Here is a 23,701-nt window from a genome sequence, read left to right as displayed (position 1 = left end):
ATCATTAGGTTAGATAATAAGTACACTAAGTACTTCCTGATTTCTATAGGCCCTAAAGGATAGTAGGCTACAGCACATAGCAACCGCTATATCCTGATCAGCAGCATACTACTCCTGAAGTTACAGCAGCCGTTTAACGAGACTGTAACAGCTTTATGTATCTCAGGTAACCAATAGGGATAAATGGATATGATATTACTAGCGCTTGGATAAGACTTTTGAAAGAGCCCTCCGTATGCATATTTGAGATGGGACGAAATCGAGGGTTAAGAAGATGTTGCACTGTGAGGATGGATCTGATTACTATCGAAATAATTACTTAATTATATCCAAGCAAGGTCTACAAGCAGCACCCAATCCGTATTCTGAGTGTCGGTGCATAGGGCGTCTATCTTACTTTCCCTAATTATCCCTCTTATCCATCATGGCTACCCGCTCGGTCGATTTGGGGTTCTATTGTAGCGAGACAAAGACCTTAACCTACGCCTACGATAAAAAAACCAGGATCTTTTATACCTAAGATCAAGACCCTCAGAAATTGTCGCAGGCAGTGATTCAACTTGTGTGTGCTCAATGCCGCCAATTGTAAGGGTATCCATCAGTAACACCAGTGCCATACACGCTTTACTCTCAGATAATAATTTGACTCTGCCATTATATCCTCGCTGCAAACGATGAGCTCCTGCGGTACCAGCTACTGTATTTGAGAATCAGCTTGAAGACAGCCTTATGCCCTTTCTTAGAAGCCCGCGAGAGTGCCTCATCAATGTTAACTTTTCCTGTATCGAGAAGCAGCTTAACAACATCCTCATGCCCTTGCTCGGCGGCCCACGAAAGCGGTATTCGGCCATGCACATTTCCCTTATCGACGTCGACCTTTCCCGTATCAATGAGCAGCTTGACAACAGCCTCATGCCCTTGCTCGGCAGCATACGAAAGCGGTGTTCGGTCATCCAAATCTCTAGCACCAACGTCGGCTTTACTGAGAAGCAGCTCAACGATAGCCTCTTGTCCTTTCTTGGCGGCATATAATAGTGGTGTCCTGCCGAAATTATCCCTCGGGTCCACGGGATTCCTATTGATCAGTACTTGTACGCCATCCATAATCCCGAGGTATGCTGCTAAGTGCAGTCCAGTCATATACACTGGGTCGTTTTGGGTGTATCTCCTTGTCCATGGTATCAGTAATTGGCCAGATAACTAGACTTTTGTGTCGGATTCAAGAAATTCAATGACCTCCTGGCATAGAGTTGAAGTCTTAAGAGCATGCTCGGTCCAGTACTGTGCAGAGTAGTCGTAGAAGGGTTTCAATCTTATCCGCTCTGCAATTTCCTCATCGGTCGGGCAGAACCCACTCTCATAGACATCGAATGACAAGTAGGTAACGCAAGTTGCTGTGATATTGGCTTCTGCATTCGAAAATAGCGTTCGGTTTGCGTCAAAGTATTCCTGCGTTGTGTAGTGGACCAACCGGATAAGGTCGCTTTGTTGGTCGACTGTGACTAGCCCAGCACATACAGAGACTATATCTCCAATCTGTGGAAGATCTCCAGGATCAAGGACCGGTTTGTTCCTTTTTGTCGCAAGGGCATGCTGAAGTTCTGATGTCGTGAGTGGTCTTTTGGCGCAAGTGATCCATGAGAGGACCTGCATTGCAAGCTCCCTCAGGCCGGGCTTCTGTCTGTTGATTCTCTCTATGGCTGTATCATATGCGTCCAGTAGCACATGATTCATATTCTCACCAGATGCTTTCTTTCGTCTCTTCATTTCTTTTAGTGTGCCTCGCACGGCATTTATTGTGAGCTTATCCTGAAGTGAACCAAGGTATATCTGCGCCAAGAGAAAGCCGGGCCACAGATTTCAACAGGGATCCGCCGGTCGTAGTGGACTTAAGATACAGGGCTAGAGCTACTCGGAGACGTGAAAAAGTCCCAAACCTGGGGACCAAAGTTTGGGCTGTTGCTAAGAATGCGACCCATTGGGAAACAGAGGCACGGTTGCATCCGAAGAGACATCACCTTGCGGCTGACTTGGGCGAGAGCGATAGCCACACGACAGGCACAGCCACGCTAATGATGCCCAAGAACACATGTGGCGTCCCCCTCTTTGTTCCCCGGAGGCATTGCGCAGCAAAGGATTAGCTCACTACGTAGATATGTCGTGTAGGGTGAGCGCGTAGGCAGATTTGGTTGCATCAGGAGTGCGCTTCGATAGATCTGTTCAACAAACTAGTGAGAATATACTCCGAGATTGGCGTTTGAAATTGAAGTGTCTGGGACCTTTGCCAGCTCGGGTTCGAATTCGGGATAATCGATAGCATACGTTCTACTTTGGTTGTTTGGGTCCTTCGAGATCGGGAGCGAACACGCTTGACATACCAACGGTTGATCACTTCAATAAGAAACATGTCACGTGTGCACAATCGTCCCTCACGTCGGCGCTCTGGTATCCCGGAGCGGTCCCTTGTCCGGTCATCTGCTCCGATGGATCGCGGCAGAGCGCGGGTCGCCGGCGTCCGGGGATCCAGGCGCCGGGCCGGGGCACAACGTTGGCGTTTCAGGGTCCGTTCCGAATACGGAAGGCGGGCCGCGTGTTGCTCGCACGTCGCGCGCGAGCGTCGCCAGCAGGCCAGGTCAGCCCACTAGCGGGGCGGAGGCACGGTAGTCGATGATCGGAGCGATCCGGGATGGGAATGGGATGGGATGAGATGAGATGGTCAGAGAACTGGGAGGGAGAACTTGCGGGGAGGGGAAGGCATGTTTTGGAAGCAGGGTACGATGGGTATGGGTTGTTTTTTTCGGCAGATTTCCTTTTGGCAAGGGGATGGGCTGAAGACGTGTGTGGTACTAGTTACGAACTGGCGGGTATCTACAATTGCAATATCTACCGTGGCTACCAATGATAGAATAGGAGACGAATGGGTTTGTGGCATGATACGTGAGATGCCGGATACGATCAATCAAGTTGGGGATGCAAGTCAGCATCGGTCAGCATCTTGTGTGGACGTACAAGTCCTCTTCGAAATGTCGACTCGGCGAGAGGAGCATGTGATGATGGTGACATGGCGTGATGACGCTCATCCAACCCATTTAAAAAAAAAAAGAACTCCAATTGACCAATTGGCAAGATTTCAAAATGGTCTTATTCATCGGGTTCATCAGGGATCGGGACTGGGAAGGGGAATGAGTGGCGGGAGATGGTAACGGGTCGTGATGGCGGGCGGTGACGACGGCATGCTGAATCAGGTCGCGTTCTTATTCGGATCGGCCAGAAAAAGTCCAGAAATTCCCAAAGGAGGGACGAGGCGCCTGGAGCCCAATCACCAATGCTGCTGACAACTTATCGGCCCATTCAGTAGGAGGGTCCTTTTCCCGCGTGGTAATTTACGACTACTGCGCCGAGATGCGTGTCAATAGAAGCCGCGCCAGAGCCCACCAACAACAACAGGGGACCGGGGCATCATGGTTGGGGCGACGGCATTGCCCGCGAGCAGCCTCAGCATCTGGGACGATGGACCGCCATGAAAGGTCGCATCATGCACCGCTGCGAATCCCCGCCACAGGGAGTGAAAGGAGGCTCTGTTTGGTGCAGTGGTGAGCAAAGGGTGGTGGGGGATCTCGTTTGAACAACATACGAATACGAGCAGCCAATGGGCGCCGCGCCTGGTCGCCTTAGACTGTCGGCTGTCTACCTAAGTGTGCATCCAGTGCCGTCCCAAGCAGGGAACGGAACGGGTAATTGGACGTCTGCCGCCCGCCAGGCACCAGGACGGGCATCGTTCTTTAGGTGGGAGAACCCGCAGGGGATTGCTCCAGGGCACTCCAAGGCGCCACAGGGCACGGCAGAGCACAGAACAGCGCCTCCAGGGGGCCTGGTACACCGCCTGTGTGCAGCCATCACGCCTCATTCACAGTCCCAATGCGTCAAGTACGAATACAGAGCAGACGGCGGCGTGGAAGTTAGCGGTGGGTCCTTCCCCCGACTGATGGCACTCCCCACCCGCCCAGCGCCTCCCCCTGGTCCGCCCTCTTGTCCCTCTTGGCTGTGGTCCCCTGGTCCCCTTGTCTGAAAAAAACGTCGGGCAATTACATATCAGTTAATCTCCTTCGCTGTTGTCCATCTCCTCTCTACTCCATATCCTCTCCTGCGTCTTCATCTTGGTCCTCGATCAAGATACTTGAAGTGCGGGCTCCTCTGCTGTTCATTCTCTCCCTCCCTATCGGGACTCCCTTTCTTTACCGCATTGCCTCTGTTCTTCCCCGAAGATCGCACGCCAACTTGCAGCCAAGTCGCCTCCGCCACCAACAAAACACCCACCCGCTGCCTTCTCGCGATGGGCCTCCTCCAGGAGCTCGCGGGCCACCCGCTCGCCCAGCAGTTCCAGACTCTGGGACTCGGCTCCCAGGTCGCCATTGGCTTCGGTGCCTTTATCTTCCTCTCTGTCTTCCTCAATGTCGCGAACCAGCTCCTCTTCGCGAACCCCAACGAACCCCCCATGGTCTTCCACTGGTTCCCCTTCATCGGCAGCACCGTCATCTATGGCATGGATCCTCCCAAGTTCTTCAAGGACAACCGCGCCAAGGTTAGTCTCCAATACACTTCTGACGAGCCCATTGAACCGCGCGCACCGCAATGTGGCAGCATTATGCTGCGAACGGCTCGGGTCCTTGGTCGCAATCGCTAACAGTAGCCCCTCCAGTTTGGTGATGTTTTCACCTTCGTCCTCCTCGGCAAGAAGACCACTGTTGCTGTGGGCCCCACCGGAAACGACTTCATCCTCAATGGCAAGCTCAAAGACGTCAGCGCTGAGGACATTTACACCGTCCTCACTACCCCTGTCTTCGGGAAGGATGTCGTCTACGACTGCCCCAACGCCAAGCTCATGGAGCAGAAGAAGGTTCGCAATCCCCCCTATACTCCATTTCTTGTTGATATCCGAACGACCATCGCTAACTTGACCTCCGCGTCAACAGTTTATGAAGGTTGCCCTCACCACCGAAGCCTTCCGAACCTACGTCCCCATCATCTCCGGCGAGGTCAACGATTACTTCAAGAAGAGCACTCACTTCAAGGGCAAGTCTGGCGTTGTCGATATCCCCAAGAGGATGGCCGAGATCACTATTTTCACTGCCTCTCATGCCCTTCAGGGCAGCATCATCCGCAACAAGTTTGACGTCTCCCTCGCCTCCCTCTACCACGATCTCGATATGGGCTTCACCTCCATCAACTTCGTGCTCCACTGGGCCCCTCTCCCCTGGAACCGCAAGCGTGACCATGCTCAGCGCACCGTTGCCAAGATCTACATGGACACCATCAATGAGCGTCGCGCTATGGGCGACGCTGACAAGGAGCTCGACATGATGAAGCATCTCATGAACGCAACCTACAAGAACGGCACCAAGGTTCCCGACCACGAGGTCGCCCACATGATGATTGCCCTGCTCATGGCTGGCCAGCACTCCTCCTCTTCCACCAGCTCTTGGATCATGCTCCGCCTCGCCCAGAACCCCGACATCATGGAAGAGCTCTACCAGGAGCAGGTCAAGGCTCTCGGCGCCGATCTCCCCCCGCTACAGTACGAGGACCTGGCCAAGCTGCCCCTCAACCAGGCTATCATCAAGGAGACTCTCCGCCTGCACGCTCCCATTCACTCTATCATGCGCGCCGTCAAGCAACCCATGGCTGTCCCCGGCACTAAGTTCGTCATCCCGACCAGCCATACCCTCCTTGCCGCTCCCGGTGTCAGCGGCTCTGACCCTACCTACTTCCCCAACCCCGACCTCTGGGACCCTCACCGCTGGGAGGTCGACTCCCCCAACGCCCCTACCATTATTCGCAACGGCGCTCCCGTCGAGGATGAGGAGAAGATCGACTACGGATACGGCCTGGTCAGCAAGGGCTCTGCCTCTCCCTACCTGCCTTTCGGCGCTGGTCGCCACCGCTGCATTGGCGAGCACTTTGCCAACTTGCAGCTTCAGACCATCGTCGCTGAGACTGTCCGCCAATACAAGTTCCGCAACGTGGACGGCGGAAACACCCTCATTGGCACCAACTACGCGTCGCTCTTCTCGCGACCCCTGGAGCCTGCCAACATCTACTGGGAGAAGCGAGACTAAATTGGATGTGAAGAAAAACGTCAAACTTGTATATACGCAGCAATGCGACGGGCGTGCAGAGGAGTTGAGAACATAATGATTTGGCTGGCATGAAAACCTTTTGCTGTGCAGTGGCGACAAAGTGCCCCGGCAGTACATTATACATATCTTAATATAAAACCGTTAAGCTAGAAAGACGTGATGACGACTCTGACACGGTGATGTGACATGTGTAGTTTGGCTGTCATGGGTGTACGTTAATTCCTGGGTAGGTCGGCACTGAGATGCCGGGAGTAAACCCCACTTGGGGTAAGACGGCAGCATCTCGTCATGACACCAACCTCCAAGACCCGAGCCCGATGTGTATTTTCAGCTTCTTTAGACATTCCTAGACCACTCCGACGCGAGAGTCGAGATAGGCGGCTTGTATGCCATTACCCGGTTACATTTATTGTGAGCTTCGAAGACCTTGGCCGCGTAGTTGATGACGCGACGTGCTGATAAGATCAATAGTAAACTCAAGCCAAATAACCGACCACCCGAAGCTCCAACCAAGGGCATTGTGCTTTAGTATATTTCGCCCACGCATCATATTAACTCGAGGGGGCAGCCTCTTACATAAGTCTAAATGGGGGAAGAGTACGGCCCTTTGGTCCGTCTTTGGGGCATCCATCCTTCTCAGCTCCCGCTCGCCGGAGCCAAGGGCGACGACCTCAGGCCTCTGCTCACGTCGATTCTCAAGGAGGCGCTGCCCTTCATTAATCTCGCCCAAGAACCCTCCTCTTCTGGTACCTCTGCGTGGAAGCCCAAGTCCACCAAGAATTTCCCCCATTCTACTGCGATAGTTAAGCTTTACGAGCGCACCGTAGCAACCGAGCACCTCCGCGCCGTCGTCGAGGAGCACCATCCGCTAGGCGTGGACGCCAGGAACATCAAGCCTGAGACATGGGCGCTGCGCCAGAGCGTACACGATGACACGGCGACGGGGGGCACGGCTTCCTGGGCTGAATTCGTGCGATGCTTCAAGGAGCGGCACGCCGAGGCGGAGGTGGCTTTCACGCCGAACATCGCCAGCACGGAGCGACGCCGCGAGTGGGACTGCGCGGGCGTTGAGGTCGAGATAGAGGCCGGCGGCGCGGCATGGGTCGACTGGACGCTACGCAGCGAGGAGTCGGTTCACCAGTTGCCGGCACCACTACACCGGCGCGTGTTCCCCGTGGTGCAGGCCACGGCGGCGGTGCGTGGGAGGCGGGAGTTTTTGGTGGTGCAGATTGCAGCGCAAGCCGGAGACGACCAGACAGAGGCCGGAGCTGCTGGACATCAGAACACGGTGCGAGCGGCGTACACCAGCGTCGAAGTGGTGAGGGAGACAGCGGATGGCAAGATCGAGTGGATCATGGGGACGGCGTCCAACGCGGGTGGGGTGTTGCCGGCGTGGATGCAGCGGATGGCGGTGCCGGGGCAGATTGCCAAGGATGTGGATATGTTTATGCAGTGGGTTGCGACAGAGAGGGAGAAGAAGGGCAGTGAGATATTGAAGGGGCTTGGAGGAGGAGGAGGAGGAGAAGGAGAAGAAGGAGGAACAGCTGACGAACAAAAGCCGTGAAGAGGATGCTGGAGTGCCAACTCTCTTGCTATTATCGAGGTCTGCTGTTTGGCCGCGGAGAAGGATCCATATGTCTTATTAATCCCACTTAGATCCCCACGTATGTTTCCAGATAAAGTGTTTTCAATGTGTCGAGGTGCTATGATGCCTGGTATGTGCATCTGGTTGGTGTTGTAGGCACCTGGTAAAGGTAGTTACACGTGTTGGATCCCGTTGCTCCTTCCTCGACTGGTCCCCTTCCCACAACTACCTAAGGTGCCTGCCATCTAAAGTACCTGCCTCATACACTGAGGCAAACAAGAGCCTAAACTTCCAAGCCATTTCTGAATGCATCTTCAACCTCCAACTCCCCGAAGGAGCCTCTATCCCATTATCACAGAATCTACACTAACTCTGTCTAAGTTGGTTCTTCCACTCCTGTCCTCTTCACACATCTATACGGATGCGCCTATTCACGCTCGGCTCCAACGACACCTGCACCATTCTTCTCAACGATAATGATGCAGAAGCGCCGCCGTTCAGTCCCCCCAGGGGCTACTTCTAGCCATGACCTATCCGCAACCAAAGGCGGCATACAAAACCTCACCACAGCATCCTCGTCAGGTTCCTTCACTGCGCCCACTAAGAACCCAAAGCTCTTCGCTCAGGCCGATGCACTTACCAAGATGACCTTCGAACTCAACCTCCGCGCCGTCTGTGGCCACGCTGAGCACCTTGAGAACGAGGTCCGCAAGCTCGTCCTGCGCACGGAGCTGGACAAGGAGTTCCGGCGTGAAAACGAGAAGCGTCTCGCTGATATGATGTGCGAAATCCAAGCTGTGAAGACGCTCATGGCTACGGCGACAGATGGGCAAGTGGACCTGAAGGGTGGCTTCGAGAGGCAGCAGCGGGAGACGACTGAGGTCATTGATGGGTTTAGGAGGGAAATGATGGATCTGAAGGGCCTCATTGACGGCCTTGATAGCCAACTTGACCAGTTTCCAAGCTTCGATGATATAAACAGGGACATTCAAGTACCAGTCGCACCAGCCGCACCTTCTCGCGGTATGGAGACAAGGGCGATGCGCCGTGCCAACCCACAGGCTGACACACAGCCTCCAGACCAACAAAGTATAACAACACTATCGTTCCAATCAAAACATCCATTAGCTGACTTGGTTTCATAGACACAGCAGCTGCGAACATCAAGTCCCGGATCCAAGAAGCAATCAACTCCACCCGCCGCTGGAATCGCGACCACAAAGTCACCCCGCTCCCGGACTCCCAGTTCGCCGCAAACTATCTAAAGAAACAATCGCAGCGAGATCCGGACATGGCAGTCCTTCTCCAGCGCTCACTCCAGAAACGAATTCGCCTCCGGGCTGCTCTCACTTCGGGAAAGACTTTGCCCCAGCCGCGGAACCTCGAGGAGCTCTGCCGGGATGTGGCGTGGCAGGATGTTACCGACATGGTCAAGGATGTCTTGGTGGTCAATGGGCAGAGATCGGCGAGGCTCTTGGAACGAGCGATGGAGTCTTGAGTTGTAGCGAGGTGGGTGATTGTGTGATGATTTAGTGGTGCATGAAAGGGGCTATAGTGGCGATCATATGAGCACACGAGAGTGAGCAGTGTCAAGTAATCGTTCAAAAGGAGCAATATATTGTAACAAAAGTCCTTATGGGCATTAACATATACGGACGTGGTATTTTAACTCTGAACCCGCAAACCAGCCTCCCATTCCCCGTCCTGGTAAACACCTCAAACGCCATTTTGCCTCCTGATAGTATCCATGAAAAACCTGCTCTTATCCTCCGCACCATCACCCCATCATCCATCCTAGTCATCGATCTCAATGCCAATCGACGATTTCTTGAGTTCAATCTCCGACTTGAGCTGCTTGATCTGGGCCTCAAGACGAGTACGCAGGATCTTGTTGGCGGTGCGACCCAACTCGACTTGCTTGTTGCCTAGCTGCTTCTGCAGGTCGGCAATGATGTCCTTGACGCCCTGCTCCTCGTCACGCTGGGCACGGGCGTCGTCGTCTAGGTCATCATCGTCGTCATCATCATCGTCATCGTCTGAAATCTCCTCAGACTCGTCGGCTTCGATGCTATCGTGCACCGCGGGGGTGTTGACCTGAGTACCCGTCATGGGCGTTCCCATGTCCAGGCCGGTGGCGGGCGTCTCGGCCATGATGTCGTCCGCGAAGGCAGCCTCTAGATCGGCCTCGAGATCGTCATCACCATCTTCACCGAACATGTCCTGGCTCTGGAAGTAGTCCATGCTGTCGTCCACCTCGCCCTCGGCGTCCTCATCACCATCCTCGTCGTCGCCATCCTGGTTTCGTTCGTCGACCCATTCCCATTTGGTAGAACCGGCCTTAGAGTCCTCTGCGAGCAGGCGTTCGACCTCGGCTTCTTTGTCTTCAATCTCTTTCCGGCTGATGGTCTTGGCGAAGCGGCGGTTCAGACAGTCATGCATGGGCGGCGTCAATCCGTGCGGCCACTTGAAATGCGTGTCGATCATGCTTGGAAGGGGGGCCTGTTTGGCTTCGGCATCGGAGACTACCCTTTGGAATACCAGTAGCATTTGACAGATATCGGCCGACTTGAGGAAGGATTTGCGATCCCACGTCTTCATCGCCTCGGTGATGGTGGGCAAATCGACCATGACGGCAGCATATCGTTGGCCCTTGACCGTCAAGACTGCTCGGCGCGTGTCCTCCTCGAAGAACTTGAGTTGGATATCGGCTCCGCCCATGCTTCGCGCAACACCCATCTTGCTATTCTCCATACACCAACGCACGTAGTCGCAATGCTCCCCTGGCATCATCCGTAGAACAAACTGCTCCTCGATCGAGGGGTCCTTCTCCCGGTCGCTCGCTTCGGAGTCGTACCCATCGCCAGGCGGATGCATAGGCGCCCGACCCTTGGGCTTCACTACCAGCGTCGGGGTCATCGCGGACTTAGACATGGCAGATTTGGTCATTGCGGATTTGGACATGTTGGACTTGGTCGCCTTGAGCTTGATCTTGGTCGTCGGGTGCGACGCGGAGAGCGGTTCGTCGTCGTCGTCATCGTGTGGCCGCTTCTTACTCTCGACCAGCTTCTGCGTCGGTTTCGTCTGCCTTCCGGCCTTGGTCTTTGCGGGGGGCTTCTCGGCGGGAGTCGTCGGGGTGGAGTGGCTGATCTTGAGCTTGACCTTTCGAGAGCCGTTCTCAGTGGGTGTGGGCGCGGCGGCGGCGGTTGCGGAGGGTGTCGCGTTGGCGTCAGCGACAAAGGACGAAGACCTGCTGACATTGATCTTGAGTCGCGGCTTCGGCGGCGGCGCGGAGCCAGCGCCAGGCGCGGGTGCAGACATGCTGGCGACTGGGAACGCTCCTCGAGAAGTTGGCGTAGCTCAGCAGTGGGCGATGCTCTCTGCTTGACGCAGAGGAGCCTGGTGCAAGTTCGAGCGCCCTGTATCAATCCGACGAAGGGTCATCCGCGATAATTGTACGAGACGCGGGGCGCAGGCCTCTGAGGTGTGAGGCAACGGTCAGAAATCGGTTCGCGATGACGAGCGTGTGTGGTGAGTTGTGAGTTGAAGTTGAAAGGCAACAAGCAATGTTAAAGTCAGGTACAAAGCTGCAGGCGTGAGACGCGGAAGCGTGGCGGAACCCCCACTTTTATCCGCGATAAAGCCACCGCAGGTTGGACTTGAGGCTAACGAGCAAGGACGTATCCTCATTACATTGAATCACTGAATGGAGCTGATTTTATTAATAAATTAAAAGCGCTAGGCTATTCGTGCACTGATTCACGTAAGGAAGCTTATGCTCGCCTCCACAAGAGAGATCAGTCTGCGCTCGTGCATTCACTGATATTCTGTATGGACCATCTGGTTCATCAACTGTCAACATGGTATGGTTTTGTATTGCGTTGAGATCCAACCGTAAACCGGCTTGCCCATATGAGCCTGATTATTTGATGTAATAGGTACAATGAACGTAAGAATGTATACATGCCACCAACCAACGCCTACCAGTGCCCCGTGAAATGGGTGGGTATATTTTCAAACCATCTAAGCCTCCTTGAATTATGAGACAACGAACAAATCAATGCGCCGGGAGTAAATGCAGAACAGTCATTGAGCTTTCAAGGATCACCAGTTGATTCCAGTCCACCCATACGACCCATCAACATTCACCCAGCCGGCCTTTTCGATGCCATCTTCCCAGCCCATCATCACAGCCAACAGTCGACACCCCATGGCACTCACGGCACAAACCACCTGGTCACTTGCGCCAGCAAGTACTGCTAGGTCCATCATGTACGCCCGTCCGATAAGGCTCCGCAATCTCAGCGTCGCCTCCGATGGGGGCGCCATGTGTCTTGCCTCCATATTCACATCGTGCACATCCACGCCGTTGGGGGCATTGGCGGCGTTGTTCTTGCGGTCAACGCCGAGGTTCCAAAACATGGGTGCGAAGAAGCCACCCTCCCAACCAAAAGTTTCGTCGACAAAGTGGCGGAGCGCGTGAGGGTTAGGGTTGGCCTCGTCAATGGCCACTTTCGAGGCTAGACGGATTCGCTCCTGGGAGGCGACGACCTTGGAAAACTCGGATTCCTCGTACACTGTCGGGTCATCGGTGGCGAGGATGGTCATGAAATCGCGGCTGGTGACGGCGTCTGTCAATGTCTTATTGTAGTACTCTTCCACGAGATTTCCGACACTCTCGAGGAACACCTCGGAGGGAATGTAACCATCACGGTACTGGTATTCGATGGGATGCTGGTCTCCATGGCGAATATGGAGTCCAATGACGGGCACATCCGGAACTTTGGCATCGTCTACCTTGGCTTTGGTCCGGATTCCATTGATGCGACCATCAACGTAGGACTGGTCCTGCTTGTTGAGGCCAAACATAGCTTGGTACCCTGTGTGGGCAAGTTCAAAGAGACCACGCAGCCCACTGTCGGCACCACCCATGCGGTGACTCTTGGCCAGCAAGGCCGGGAAGATCTCCTTTGCGGTCACACTGGAGACGACCAAGTGACGAGCTTGGAATGGGCAGGGAACCATATGGTATCGAGGAGGTGCCCGACAGTCGGGGATGGGAGGGGAGGCAAATATGTCAGTATAGGGACCATAGGCCCAGCGACTGTCGTCGATGAAAAAGGCCCGGCCTTGCTCCTTGGCCAGTCCATAAAACGTCCACATCATCATAAGAGTGTTTCCCAAGCCGGCATCCGGAGTCTCCAACACGAAAATCATGGAGCTCTGGCAGACGGGCTTGTATTTGATTGATTCTTGGTCCATTCCAACAATGTGACCAACTTCTTTGACAGCGCGGAGTCCCTTGGGAGGGGGAGGCAGCAGACCAGTTCTCTCGGCCTCATACACGTCAACAAAGTAGTCGTCCGGAGCATCGTAGCTTAGCATTGTCTGCTCCGAGATGGGGGTTTTGTGATGAAGATCCCTGGCTCGGGAGGAGACCTCTCGACACTGTCCACTCATGTCTGCGTACTGGTCAATGGACAAGGGGAAATCATAATCGTGAGGGATAGAAATGGTCCACTTCGATCGGCCTTTGACGTCGCTAATAACGACGGGTGTGGGAAAGTCCGGGAGGGCGTCCTGGCCAACCATTTCGATGTCCTCCTGCGGAGCAAAGTAGGGCCAGACCGCTGGCATGGCATCGCGGTTCCCGAAGAGAAGGACCGCCAAATACACAATAGTAAACAGTCCCGCCAGAAGGAAAAGGCGGCGAAAGACACGGCTCGGCCGAGCGACCAAAATCTGCGAGGGAGACCTCTTGGGTCTTGGAACCAAGGCCGGAAGGCTCGGTGAAGGCGGGGGGGAGAAAAGAAGGTGGTTGAAGTTGAACCGAGAAGAGGTCGAAGAGAGCGGACCACGCTCCAGGTGGTTGTAGGAGCCGCCTCGGCGGAGGTTCAGTCGAGCTGGGGCAACCAGCATCTTGGTGTGAGTTGAGTGAGACGACATCGTAACGTCGAGGTGAAAGGATCGTATTCAAGTCTTGAAGGAAGGACGATGGTTGATCAAAGAGAGTGAAGTTGAACAGGTCGAACGAGGTGGTTCGAGTCAGGATCAACAGTATGATATATCGTGGTTTAAAGTGAAGCAAGTCAAGGCGTTCGACGTCGAAACAAGTTCCAGGGACGAAGGAGTGACAAGAAGAGGGAGTGTGTATCCAAGAAGGCGTCAAGCCGCTGGTGCAACCAGGGAAGTAAAAAGAGACGAGTTAGTCGTGGTAGATGAAGCTACATCTGAGGAGGCACGAAACCAACGTCTCTCTCCGCGCTTAAACACGAGCAAAGGAGGAAGGCGAGGACAAAGTGGGAGAGAGTACGGCGTCGACGATAATATTCATCAACGGGACTTGTCTAGCTCGGCCAAAGCTCCTCAGGTCAGCTTAAGCTCGAGTCAGCTAGCAATGAGGCGAGACCGGAAATGATTGAGCGCGTCGAAACCACAAACACCCAAGCAAAAAAGGAAGGGAGGGGCGTGAGAGAAGAGAAGGACGATCAAGGGGCCGGCGGATCGAATCAACGGATCGGAAGGCCAAAGGAGAGGCAGATGAAGATATGCGGAAGAGAGCGGACGGAAGAAGCAAACAAACAAAAAACGGGGTGCAGAGGAAGACGTCAAGCCCCCGTGCGAAGAAATGGAGAGAGTGAGATTGGGGTGGGTGAGGAGGAGGAAGGAAGCGCAGCGCAGGAAGGAAGCGTCGGGATTCAGGATGATGGCTTTTTGGCGTTGGCCTGGGCGCTGGACTCTGGCGGGCACCAAAGACGCCTAAACAGAGGAGACGGGTCCCGCCGTGCCAGGGAAGACCCCCGAGACTCTGGGTTGGCGTTCCATGGCAAGGCCCATGGCAGGGTTTCGTGTTGCGCCTGTGCCTGTCGTGGGGTGGTCTTGGGGTTGTTGTGCAGCGTGCCTTCCTTGTGTACGCAGTATGCAGTCCAGGGTTTGATCGCTAAAAAGGCGTTGGCACTAGGATGGGAAGGGTGCTCCGGGGCTACGGCCGTCGTGCCTTCTCAAGGCAGGTAGGTACGAACACAGGTGGCAAGCGACCCGTCCTTACCGAGACTCAAAGCTCCAGACCGCTTCTCAGGTACTACGAGCCATGCGCTGAATGACGCTTCGGTACCGTCACCAAGTTACAGTGTGTACGATGGGTGGTGTTGAGACGCAAATGATAGGACGGCATACGCTTTGATCTCTCACTTTTGAGTGGCCTTGATCCTACAGCTCTATCTAGGAAACCTTGTGCTCAAAAGGCCCCCGGCCCCTCAGACCATATCTGTCAGATGGAGCTGCGAGCTCGCAAGGCCGGCGGCATCGGGGAGGCTCAAACGGTCGTCCCTAGTCGCAGATTGATTGATGATCTCAGGGGTGCGTGAGAACGAGCGAATGAGCAAGCACCGATGATCGAAGCACAAGGACCAGCAAACTTTGACAGCAAAGACTGCTATATACTACGTAGTATGGACGGAGCACACAGTAATAAGAGGAGTCAACGTAAACCAGGGAACCGGTGCGATGATGACACACAGGACACCGGCACACGATACACAGACTCGAGGCAAGAAGTTAGAGGTTGCAGAGGCGGTTGCTCGACAGCCAACCAAGACAAGACGCCCCTCACAAAGATGGAACACTTCGAAATGACCATGTTTATGCTGGAAGAACGATAGGCAGATCGCGTACACACACATAATCAAGACAAGACAAGGTGGCAATGGGAAAAGCAACGCATATGCCGGCAAAGGAGCCACTCCTGTAGCAAGGTTGAGGTGCTGCATTGCACATATCACACGTACCATGGGCCGAGTTAGTGGCCATTCTTCAGTCCTTCCTCATCCTTCATCATCATCCTGCGTCAGATCAGCCTCGTCCTGCTCTGGCTGAAAACAACAGCAAAAGGGTACCTCACCACAGAGTCACTCTCTGATAGAGAAAGGCTTGCGAGAATACCCGCGGCCAGAGTCTCACCCCCGTCTCCGGCTCGCAAAGTCCCCAAGTCCCTGACATAATATCTGCAGGAACGCGGTGGCTTGGCAGGGGTTACAGCGCCCAAAGCCCCATAAGGCCCCGTCGAAAAAGGCGGCCGCTGCGCCCCTCTGTGCTAGCCCGTTTCACCTTGAAAGCCCAACCAGCGAGTCCAACGTCTAAGCCAGGGTTGCTAGGCGTTGCGGGCCAATCACTGCGGGCCTGGCTCGAAGCTCAAGCTGCTCAACAGACCATGGCAATCTCGGCGCCGCCTTGAGAGTGCTTCGTGTGAAGCAGACGCAGACTTGTGGCCCGTTTGTCATTGGGTCCTTGTCAGCCAGACCACAGACCAAGATGCACTAGCAACGGCCTGCAGCATCCCGCAGCACCATTTCGTCCCGTCTGCTCCGTGTGGATCCCCAATCTCTCAGTCGCGGCGTTTGCCACTAACACTACGTGGTGTGTGTATCTGTGTATCTACTTGGGAATAGTTGTGATCCCAACCCTCGCATCGGAACATCTTGGCAGCTGTCTAGACCAAACATGCCTTTTTTTAAGATACAGACTGACCCGGATATGGAAATGAAAGAAACAAAACGAAATGAAGAACAAAACAAAATATCTTCTCCGCGAATCCTCTTGATCCGTACTCCGTACTGTGCCCCCTGTTTTGCCTTGATCAGCGACTCACCTCGGCCCAAGTTTCGCCCACTGTCTCGCCATCTCTCCCACATTCATGCTTTCCGTCTTTGTCCATCCACAACCTGCTGCCCACCGCCACTTCACCTCACACTGCTCACGTCTCGCCATGCTGCAGACTCATCACCACACACGGCGACCGACAATGATGACAACGCGTCCTCTCCGCCGTTGTCGCAAGCCCAATACGTAGGAGACCTTCAATATCCACCAATGACGTTCGTCGGCCACTGTTAGCGATGCGGTCTGTGACATGCAACCTGCGGGCTGCACCCCACTGGCCTGCAGTCGGCGTCTGTCAGTTCCTCGAATCCACGTCCTTGTAAAATATCTCTCAACCGCGAGATCGAGACTGTCTTGCTGTCAGCCGACCGCTGACCGTTGACCAGTGGTCAGTCCAAGCGTTTTGTCTCTATCTTCGTCTGAGCTACAGCTGCTTGTCCTACCTATGTAGCTCCGAGTTGTCAGCCCGACTGTTACTTCGAACCTAGATCGCGTCCCTGCTGAGCTAATTCTATCCGCGTATCCAGATCGCCAGGACTTCAAAGCTATATCAAAATATCACGAACTAGTTCATCCTAATGTCACAATCAAATGTGTAGTAGATGGATTTGTCCTTTGTCATTCTCTAGGCTCTGTGCCCTCTCGTTTCCATAACTAACCCATTCAACAACAAAGCGCCGTCCAGAGCGTCCTCTGCTTCCCGACTATAATACATATATAGAGATATTTTGACTGCAAAACACACGAGAAAAGAAATTGGTCCCAATGTAGACGTCTCGTCGCGTCATTCTTGTCACGATAGATTACTCACACACATATGCGGCGTTTCCCGTCCCGTTCTCGTCTCGTCGAGCCAGTTGCTGTCCCGTTCTCGCCTCCCAGAAACAACGACACGGGTGCCCACATCATGAATCAAACAATGTTCCCTCGCCTCGCCTCTCCCGTGTTCCCTTTTCCCGCGACAAACGAAAGTGATCGGGTATAACGCAAATAACCTCCTTCCCTTGAAAGGGTATCCCGTGCCCCAACGCCGCTTGCTTTGCTCAAATTCCAGGTACTGGCTTCTTCACAAGAATAACATAGAAAATCAAACCTCCCTCCTCTCAAACCCCCTTCCGCTCTATCCATCTAATGGGACAGTCCTCGGTTCATCCGCAGGTCCTGGTGTCGGGCTCTGGCGTAGCGGTTCCATGGTTTGAATGGGCTCTGCTAAAGAATCCATTTTCTGTCCATTGGCTACTCGCACACTTCCCCGCATGCCCCGAACCGCATGTCCAGTCTCCACTCTATCTTGGAGCATCTCATCTAGCATCTTGTTCATCTCGTCGACTCCTCGGGCCCGCTTCTTGTCGGCTTCTGGTACCAGAGGGCTACCTGGCAATGAGGAATGACTCTCCTGCGACAACGGCGACCGGGGCTCAGCCGAAGCTTCGGCCGTATCCCGCGACCGGGCAGCAGTACGCAGAGCAGCCAACATCCGGTCCTTGTCATCCAGTCTCGCTCGCAAATCGGCGATTTCGTTGTCCTTGTCTCGGAGTGCTGCAGATACACTGTGATCCTCTCCAACCATAATGGCCTTGTTGGGTGCTGCAAACCCTACGGAGGCGCGTGAGGAGCTGGCCCGACGGGCTTGTAGCAACCGCTTCTCCAACGTAGCGATGTATCGATTCTTATCAGCAAGATCCGATTGCAGAGCACGGTTCTGCGCCGTTAGAGAGGCTGTCCCGTCTCCGAATTCGCCGACGCTATCCTCGTCTGCTTCGCCCGAATCATCGGTGGCCCTTTGGTTTCCACCGCTAGACCGTCGCCCAATAGTTGAAGATGCCGAGGTCATTGACGACGTTCGCTCCAGTATCGACTTGCCGCCTGTCGAGGTTGCCACTGATGATCGGATGGACGCTGGCAACGAAATCTGCGAGAACCGCGCGTACTGCCCAAGGGAACTCATGGACCCGTTTGTGTTGACGCCAATCGACTTGGAGCTGAGAATGAGGCGGTTCAGGTGATCGATTCGTTCCTTGAGTGCTGTGCGCGCCAATTGCATTTCGAGAATCTGTTCCTCGTGACGCTCTGCGGCTTCCACTTCCCGGGCTCTCTCTTCCTCCTCATTCTGGATCTTGTTCTCTTCGACCGTGTCTTTCTTCTTTTTCTTAGCCTGAGTATCCAACTGTTGCCTCAGCTCGAGAATCTCCATCCGGTATCGTTCCAACAGTACTCGCGCACCACCGTCACCACCGGCCCCAAGTGCCTCCTCCGCTCTCTTTGCGTGGCTGACAATATTATTCTTCGCTCTCGAAGCGAACTTGAGGGTGTTGATTGTCTCGAGGGTGTGGTTATTGGCTGATGCTGCACTACCTCCTGCACCAGTCTGAATGGTGCAGAGAATACTGACGAGAGAGTTTCCGGATAATGCGCCTTGGAGCAGGCGTGTGAGTTTGCTGTCACGGTAAGGAAGATGCTTTCCTTCCTTATCGCCACCCTTGGCCTCCTTTTCTTTCCACTCCGAAAGCTTCGCAATGACGGTTCCTAAGGTGAGCAAACTCTTGTTGATATGTGCTCCTTCCTGTCTGCGTTCTTTCGATTCGGCAGCCTTTTCGGAACCCGCCAGATCGATAAGGCTCAGCGTCGACACCCGGACACCGCCAGGGGGGAGACCAGATCGCTTGTTCCCACCGGGAGCGTTGCCGCCTGGTATTCGCTCTCGGCTCTCGACGACAATCTGGACAACGGCATGACTTCGTGAACTGCGGGCGTTAAACTGGGTGCTAGCGGTTCGTCGAGCTTGGTCTCCACGGGCAATAACTCGCAAAAGTTGGGTGGGGCTTTGTACAATCTCCTCCTTCAGTGGCGTGGCATAGACACCTCTCTTGCTGTCCTCGCGCAGTTTGATTTCATCCTGTTGCGCGTTGCCCCCGACACCGCTGCCCGTAGGCATACTCAAAAGATCGTGGATTTTTTCGTTGTAAATTTCGAGGTAACTGACTCGTAGCAGGAACTCCCGGGAAGGCGTCTCTCGGATATAGGAGAAGATGTCTGTGATGGCGAGGGGAATCACTCCTGGTGACGAGGCTGTTCCTTGCATTGAAAAGGTCTTTCCTGTACCGGTCATACCGTAGGCGAATACCGTCCCGTGATAACCTTCCATAACTCGTCGGACCAATCTTTTCGCAATATGATCGTACACCCGGGAGTTATTATCGTGGGTCGTAAAGACATTGTCTGTTCGGAACCAATTAGCATTTTCAACTTTATCTTGTTCGCCATTCCGCATACCATAGAAATGGTCACCACCATCTTTGCCTCGGTATGAGATGAGTGACTTCCGTCCATCCACCATCCATTCGCCCTCTGGGTGTCCGCTGTTGTTGCCTGCGTCAGGTCTGACACGGACACTGACCAACACGTTGCCCTTCCCGTCTGCTTTCAACGCAGACTTGTCGGCAGACGAATCGGATTTCTGGGCGGACCCCTCGGCTGGATCATCATAGGTTGTCGCTGACGTGGAATACGAGTCTTGTGCTGAGGAGCTACGGCTCTGAGGTGGTGAAGAGACACTGATCAAGCCATCTGACATGCGCACGCTGGTAATGGACTTGCCGTCGGCGCTTCCGTTGAGGAAGCTGGGGGTACTTGACCCGAAAGTGCTGTATATTGAGTCCTTGTTGGAGGCCATTGATTTCCTGGCAGGTCGGCTCTTCTCGCTGCCCCTTGGGCTGGGCGGCACGCCACTTGGACGGGTGTCACCCCGCGGTGGTTGAGGGAACGAGTTGATGCTCACACTTTTTCGGATGGTCTTTCCAGCGCCATTTGTAGGAACTCCAAGCTTTGGCTGCGGAAGCGCTGCCTTCGGAGCTGGTGAAGGGGGAACAAGGCTCATTGTGGAAGGTGTTCTCAGGCCCGACCGAGGGGTACCAGGCGCTGACTTGATTGAGGGCGCGTTTGGGATACCTCCAGTGCTCTTGCGAGTCTTGCTGACTGGCAAAGCGGGTAGGGCCATGTTGGGAGGTCCAAGAGATGGCCGCGATGGGCGCGGCAAGGTAGTCGTCATGGTGATGACGATGGATTAAGTCGGAGAATAAGGGAATGAATGCTCGCAGGTCGGGTGTTGGAGACCTGGTGCAAGATCTGTGTTCCCTTCAAAGGGATCGGTTGTCCATGAACCCCGAGAACGAGATGAATGTTCGGTCGATGAATGTCGCAGTACAACCCTCCGTCGCCAAAGCGTGTGCGACTCAGATCCAAATCGATAGCGTGTATGCCGGCTGGGGGCGGAGTGAAGGCGTCCGGTCGATCAAGGGAGGCGGTAATGTTGAAACGTTGGTGTGCGACACGGCTGGGAGGACTGTTCCTCGTGGGAATCGGTTGACCTAGAGCATGTACCCGTTAGTGGCGCTGAGGAGTCGGCAGCCGAGGGTCGTGACGGTGCAAGGTGCCGAAGTCCACATGCAGTTATGCAGAGGACAGAAGCTGAAGAAAGTCGAGGTAGAATCGCAGTCGACGTACCAGCAGTCGCTTAGAGAAAGTATTCCCAGTGCCCAAGGAGGGATCAAATTGAAAGGGGGGGATGTTGAAGGGGGATCTCGCCGTGGAGCAGTACAACAAAAGACAAGGAGGAAAGTGAAACCCCTCTCACAAAAAGCAAAGACCACGGACCCAAGTCCTCCAAGTCCCAGCGTCTCCAAGTCTCGAGGCAAGGTTCTTGGCTAGGGGCCAGTAGCGCAGCAGACGGCCTGCTCGGATTTCCTTACTACAGGGCACGGTGACGATGTTGGCCAGGGTAGGTTGGAGGGAGCAGGAAATCGGGGGGAGATGTCCTGCAAGTGGGCGCTGTCTCGGGTCAGGCAAGCAACACGGATCAAGATCAGGGCCAGGCGACACGGCGGCAGGCGTGGGATGTTGATCTCTTAGCGGTGGCCTGGTCTGGGCGGGAGCCGACGTCGCTGCCGGAGACGATGCTAATGCTAGGGTGTGAAGGCGATTGGGAGACGGCCGGCGTAGTCGACGGGCTATGGGAGAGTAAGTGCCGCTCGGTGCTTGGTGTTGAGGTGGGGGGGAGGCGAGGCGAGGAGAGCACCGGGACACGCCAGGACGCCTAGACGCTGGACGCCAGCGACGTGCTGGAAAGGCTGGGGCTTGACTGTCTGAGAACACGCGGGTCCACTCGACAGCGAGAGAATGAGTGGAGTGGCGTGACGTCGCGGGTTAAGGCGGGTAGCGGATGAATTGAGAATTGGAACGCGAACGAGAATGAATGACTGGACCGCAAAGGAGAGGCAAAAGGGAAAAGGGTAGAATGTGCGAATACCGGCCAGAGACGCGAATTAGGGGAGATTTACGCGACGATACAGAAACTCGTTCAGGGTCCCAGATGGGGAAGAAGGTTATTTCGTGACGGACGACGGGGCTCAGTTGGGTTACCTTCTCAGTGAGGTGAGGCCAGGCGTGAACCCAGGTACTCCCGCCCCGGCTTGCCTTACAGTGCGTACAGGACTAGCGTCGCCTGCATGGTACCCAGGATGGCATAGCAGCACCCGCCGAAAGCAAAGTACCGCAGACTCAAGGCGAGCACCTGCAGAGCAGCGCTGAGATTACAGAGATTGCAGAGAGGGACAGAGACGGTAGGTGAACCCGGGCACTGTAATTGCGATATGCAGGCCCCGGGCAGTCGCACTGGGTTGGCCAACCGGAGGGCGCCACCCCAGGCTCCGGGGTCCAGGGTGGCGGCGGGCGACCAACAGGGAGGGCCGAGCCTTGGTGGGAGAATTCGCCGCTCTACGAGTCCACGAAGGGCCCCATTGCAACATCCCACTGAAAGCCACTGGGGGTCTTCCGGTGCCTAGCCGATGCGCTAGGGTTGGGGCGATGTAGGAGGGCAGGGCTCGAGGGAGGGACTGGCAGCGGGGGGCGCCAACCGGGGCGTGCTGGTGCAGAGGCTGGGCGAAGCTGGCCAAGTTAGTGGCCAATGCCTTGGGAGCGGGCAGTTGGAGGCGCCCTAGACCTGTGCTGAACAAGCCAGCTCGGTGCCTCGGGTACTCACGATGTAGCACTAATGTTAATGTTAACTAATGTCTACCTATGTTCCAGTATTGTGCAGGGCAGGTGAGGTGCACATGGCTGGCTGAGTTGGTCGGCAGGCGGACTGAAGCCGGCTAACAGAGATGCAATGGCCAGTCGGATTGATCAGGCCTGGGCTTCACAGTTGGAAAGAATTGCACTACGTAGGACGCTACTTCCTTCGTATAATTGCTCCCTACTGCGTAGTACCTTCCCTATGCACTGATACGGTCGGAGTAGCAAGTACGTGCATGTAGATCCTGCCGAGCCAACAAACGGACCCTCCGTTACTCCACGGGACTCCCCCTCCATCTTCCTCTCGAAGCCTCATCCATGAATCGCTTTTCACACCAGTCCATTCTCGCGCTACAGCTTCCATCCAATTGCAATACATGGACTCGAATTCTTCATCATCAGACATGTCGCTACCCGAACGGAACTGGCTGTCTACGTCACGGTCCTCCACTGTTCACCGGCTACCTGCATCGCGTCGGCTTCATCCTCGCTCCCGTCCGTCGGGCCTTCCTTGTCCACCCGTCTCCTTGTCTCTCACTGTCGCATTGCCAAGGAACCTAGATTGTGTTCGTGAATGCGATGTACAAAACGTGTTTCGCCCCTGTTGATCCTGTCTCCCTCTTCTCGCCCTTTCGTTGTCTTCAGCCTTTGCAGCCCTTCAACCCGCTCGATGTGTACAAAAGTGCATACCATCGTCAGTCGCCCCGCAGGCCTAATTTTTCTCCCTCCGAATCTGCTGGAGTAAAAAAAAAAATTGATGAACTGACCAAGCCATCTTTCGGTAGCCTTTGCTACGTATGCATGGGCGAACTTGTTACCCCTGGCTACTGTCCGACCTCATGCGGCTAGTTTAGCTCCAGGTGTGGCACTCACTACCAAGCAAGGACGTAGCATCAAACTCGGTATTTCGAGTTATTCCCTGCCTGGTCGAGCTTCGCAAGCCTCCTCGTTGCCCATGGACCATCACGCGCCACGGGGGCAGTTGAGGACAGTTGGGGGCGCCTCCGTCGGGTGCGGCACTGATCCCGATATGTGATATGCTGCTGGCTGCGTCATCACGCGAGTCGTAATTCTCTCCGATCGAATATATGCGGATACGTGGAGGATGAGGAAGCCCACCGCGGCATTGTTCCTTATTGCATCCAGCGCAACTCGAATGACAACATCTCTCGACTGTGCTTCTACGTGTGCGTGGAAGTGCGCGTCCTGCGGCCATGCTAAGGTTCTCCCCCGAGCGAACTTTCAGGCATGCATC

At 54.8% G+C, this 23,701-nt stretch overlaps 8 protein-coding genes across 8 annotated transcripts; 3 read left to right on the top strand and 5 right to left on the bottom strand.

Annotated features, from left to right (window-relative positions):
- Positions 1-654: 654 nt before the first annotated feature.
- BGZ61DRAFT_525270 (ankyrin repeat-containing domain protein) lies at positions 655-1,104 on the bottom strand (the record flags this gene model as incomplete). Its single annotated transcript, XM_046252732.1, has 1 exon — positions 655-1,104. One exon carries the CDS (start codon positions 1,102-1,104, stop codon positions 655-657), a length of 450 nt encoding a protein of 149 aa, XP_046111860.1.
- Positions 1,105-1,200: 96 nt separating this feature from the next.
- BGZ61DRAFT_525269 (uncharacterized protein) lies at positions 1,201-1,734 on the bottom strand (the record flags this gene model as incomplete). The annotated part of the gene is made up of 1 exon (XM_046252731.1): positions 1,201-1,734. The coding sequence occupies one exon, from the start codon at positions 1,732-1,734 to the stop codon at positions 1,201-1,203; it is 534 nt and encodes a 177-aa protein (XP_046111859.1).
- Positions 1,735-4,559: 2,825 nt separating this feature from the next.
- Positions 4,560-6,290, top strand: BGZ61DRAFT_437587 (cytochrome P450). Its single transcript, XM_046244145.1, has 2 exons — positions 4,560-4,897; positions 4,974-6,290. Exons 1-2 carry the CDS (start codon positions 4,883-4,885, stop codon positions 6,114-6,116), a joined length of 1,158 nt encoding a protein of 385 aa, XP_046111858.1. The 5' UTR covers positions 4,560-4,882; the 3' UTR covers positions 6,117-6,290.
- A 22-nt stretch (positions 6,291-6,312) lies between these two features.
- BGZ61DRAFT_437586 (uncharacterized protein) lies at positions 6,313-7,889 on the top strand. Its single transcript, XM_046244144.1, has 2 exons — positions 6,313-6,548; positions 6,609-7,889. The coding sequence occupies exon 2, from the start codon at positions 6,724-6,726 to the stop codon at positions 7,699-7,701; it is 978 nt and encodes a 325-aa protein (XP_046111857.1). The 5' UTR covers positions 6,313-6,548; positions 6,609-6,723; the 3' UTR covers positions 7,702-7,889.
- Positions 7,890-9,316: 1,427 nt separating this feature from the next.
- BGZ61DRAFT_437584 (TAFII55 protein conserved region-domain-containing protein) lies at positions 9,317-11,298 on the bottom strand. The gene has a single exon (XM_046244143.1). The coding sequence runs from the start codon at positions 11,038-11,040 to the stop codon at positions 9,517-9,519; it is 1,524 nt and encodes a 507-aa protein (XP_046111856.1). The 5' UTR covers positions 11,041-11,298; the 3' UTR covers positions 9,317-9,516.
- Positions 11,299-11,823: 525 nt separating this feature from the next.
- Positions 11,824-13,665, bottom strand: BGZ61DRAFT_337117 (uncharacterized protein; the record flags this gene model as incomplete). Its single annotated transcript, XM_046239025.1, has 1 exon — positions 11,824-13,665. The coding sequence occupies one exon, from the start codon at positions 13,663-13,665 to the stop codon at positions 11,824-11,826; it is 1,842 nt and encodes a 613-aa protein (XP_046111855.1).
- Positions 13,666-14,133: 468 nt separating this feature from the next.
- BGZ61DRAFT_470556 (uncharacterized protein) lies at positions 14,134-15,380 on the top strand (the record flags this gene model as incomplete). Its single annotated transcript, XM_046248093.1, has 3 exons — positions 14,134-14,729; positions 14,945-15,082; positions 15,170-15,380. The coding sequence occupies 3 exons, from the start codon at positions 14,134-14,136 to the stop codon at positions 15,378-15,380; spliced, it is 945 nt and encodes a 314-aa protein (XP_046111854.1).
- Positions 15,381-17,497: 2,117 nt separating this feature from the next.
- On the bottom strand, positions 17,498-20,425 carry BGZ61DRAFT_525264 (kinesin motor domain-containing protein; the record flags this gene model as incomplete). Its single annotated transcript, XM_046252730.1, has 2 exons — positions 17,498-19,596; positions 19,651-20,425. The coding sequence occupies 2 exons, from the start codon at positions 20,423-20,425 to the stop codon at positions 17,498-17,500; spliced, it is 2,874 nt and encodes a 957-aa protein (XP_046111853.1).
- Positions 20,426-23,701: the final 3,276 nt, after the last annotated feature.

The sequence above is a fragment of the Ilyonectria robusta genome, assembly GCF_021365365.1.
Source record: "Ilyonectria robusta strain PMI_751 chromosome Unknown BGZ61scaffold_1, whole genome shotgun sequence".
Lineage (NCBI taxonomy): Eukaryota > Fungi > Ascomycota > Sordariomycetes > Hypocreales > Nectriaceae > Ilyonectria > Ilyonectria robusta.
The sequence above is the reverse complement of the archived record's forward strand: the minus strand, read 5'-3'. Positions and strand labels throughout refer to the sequence as shown.

Coding starts and splice junctions, on each gene's coding strand:
- BGZ61DRAFT_437586 (XM_046244144.1), top strand. CDS start 6,724: ATGGGGGAAGAGTACGGCCCTTTGGTCCGTCTTTGGGGCATCCATCCT.
- BGZ61DRAFT_437584 (XM_046244143.1), bottom strand. CDS start 11,040: ATGTCTGCACCCGCGCCTGGCGCTGGCTCCGCGCCGCCGCCGAAGCCG.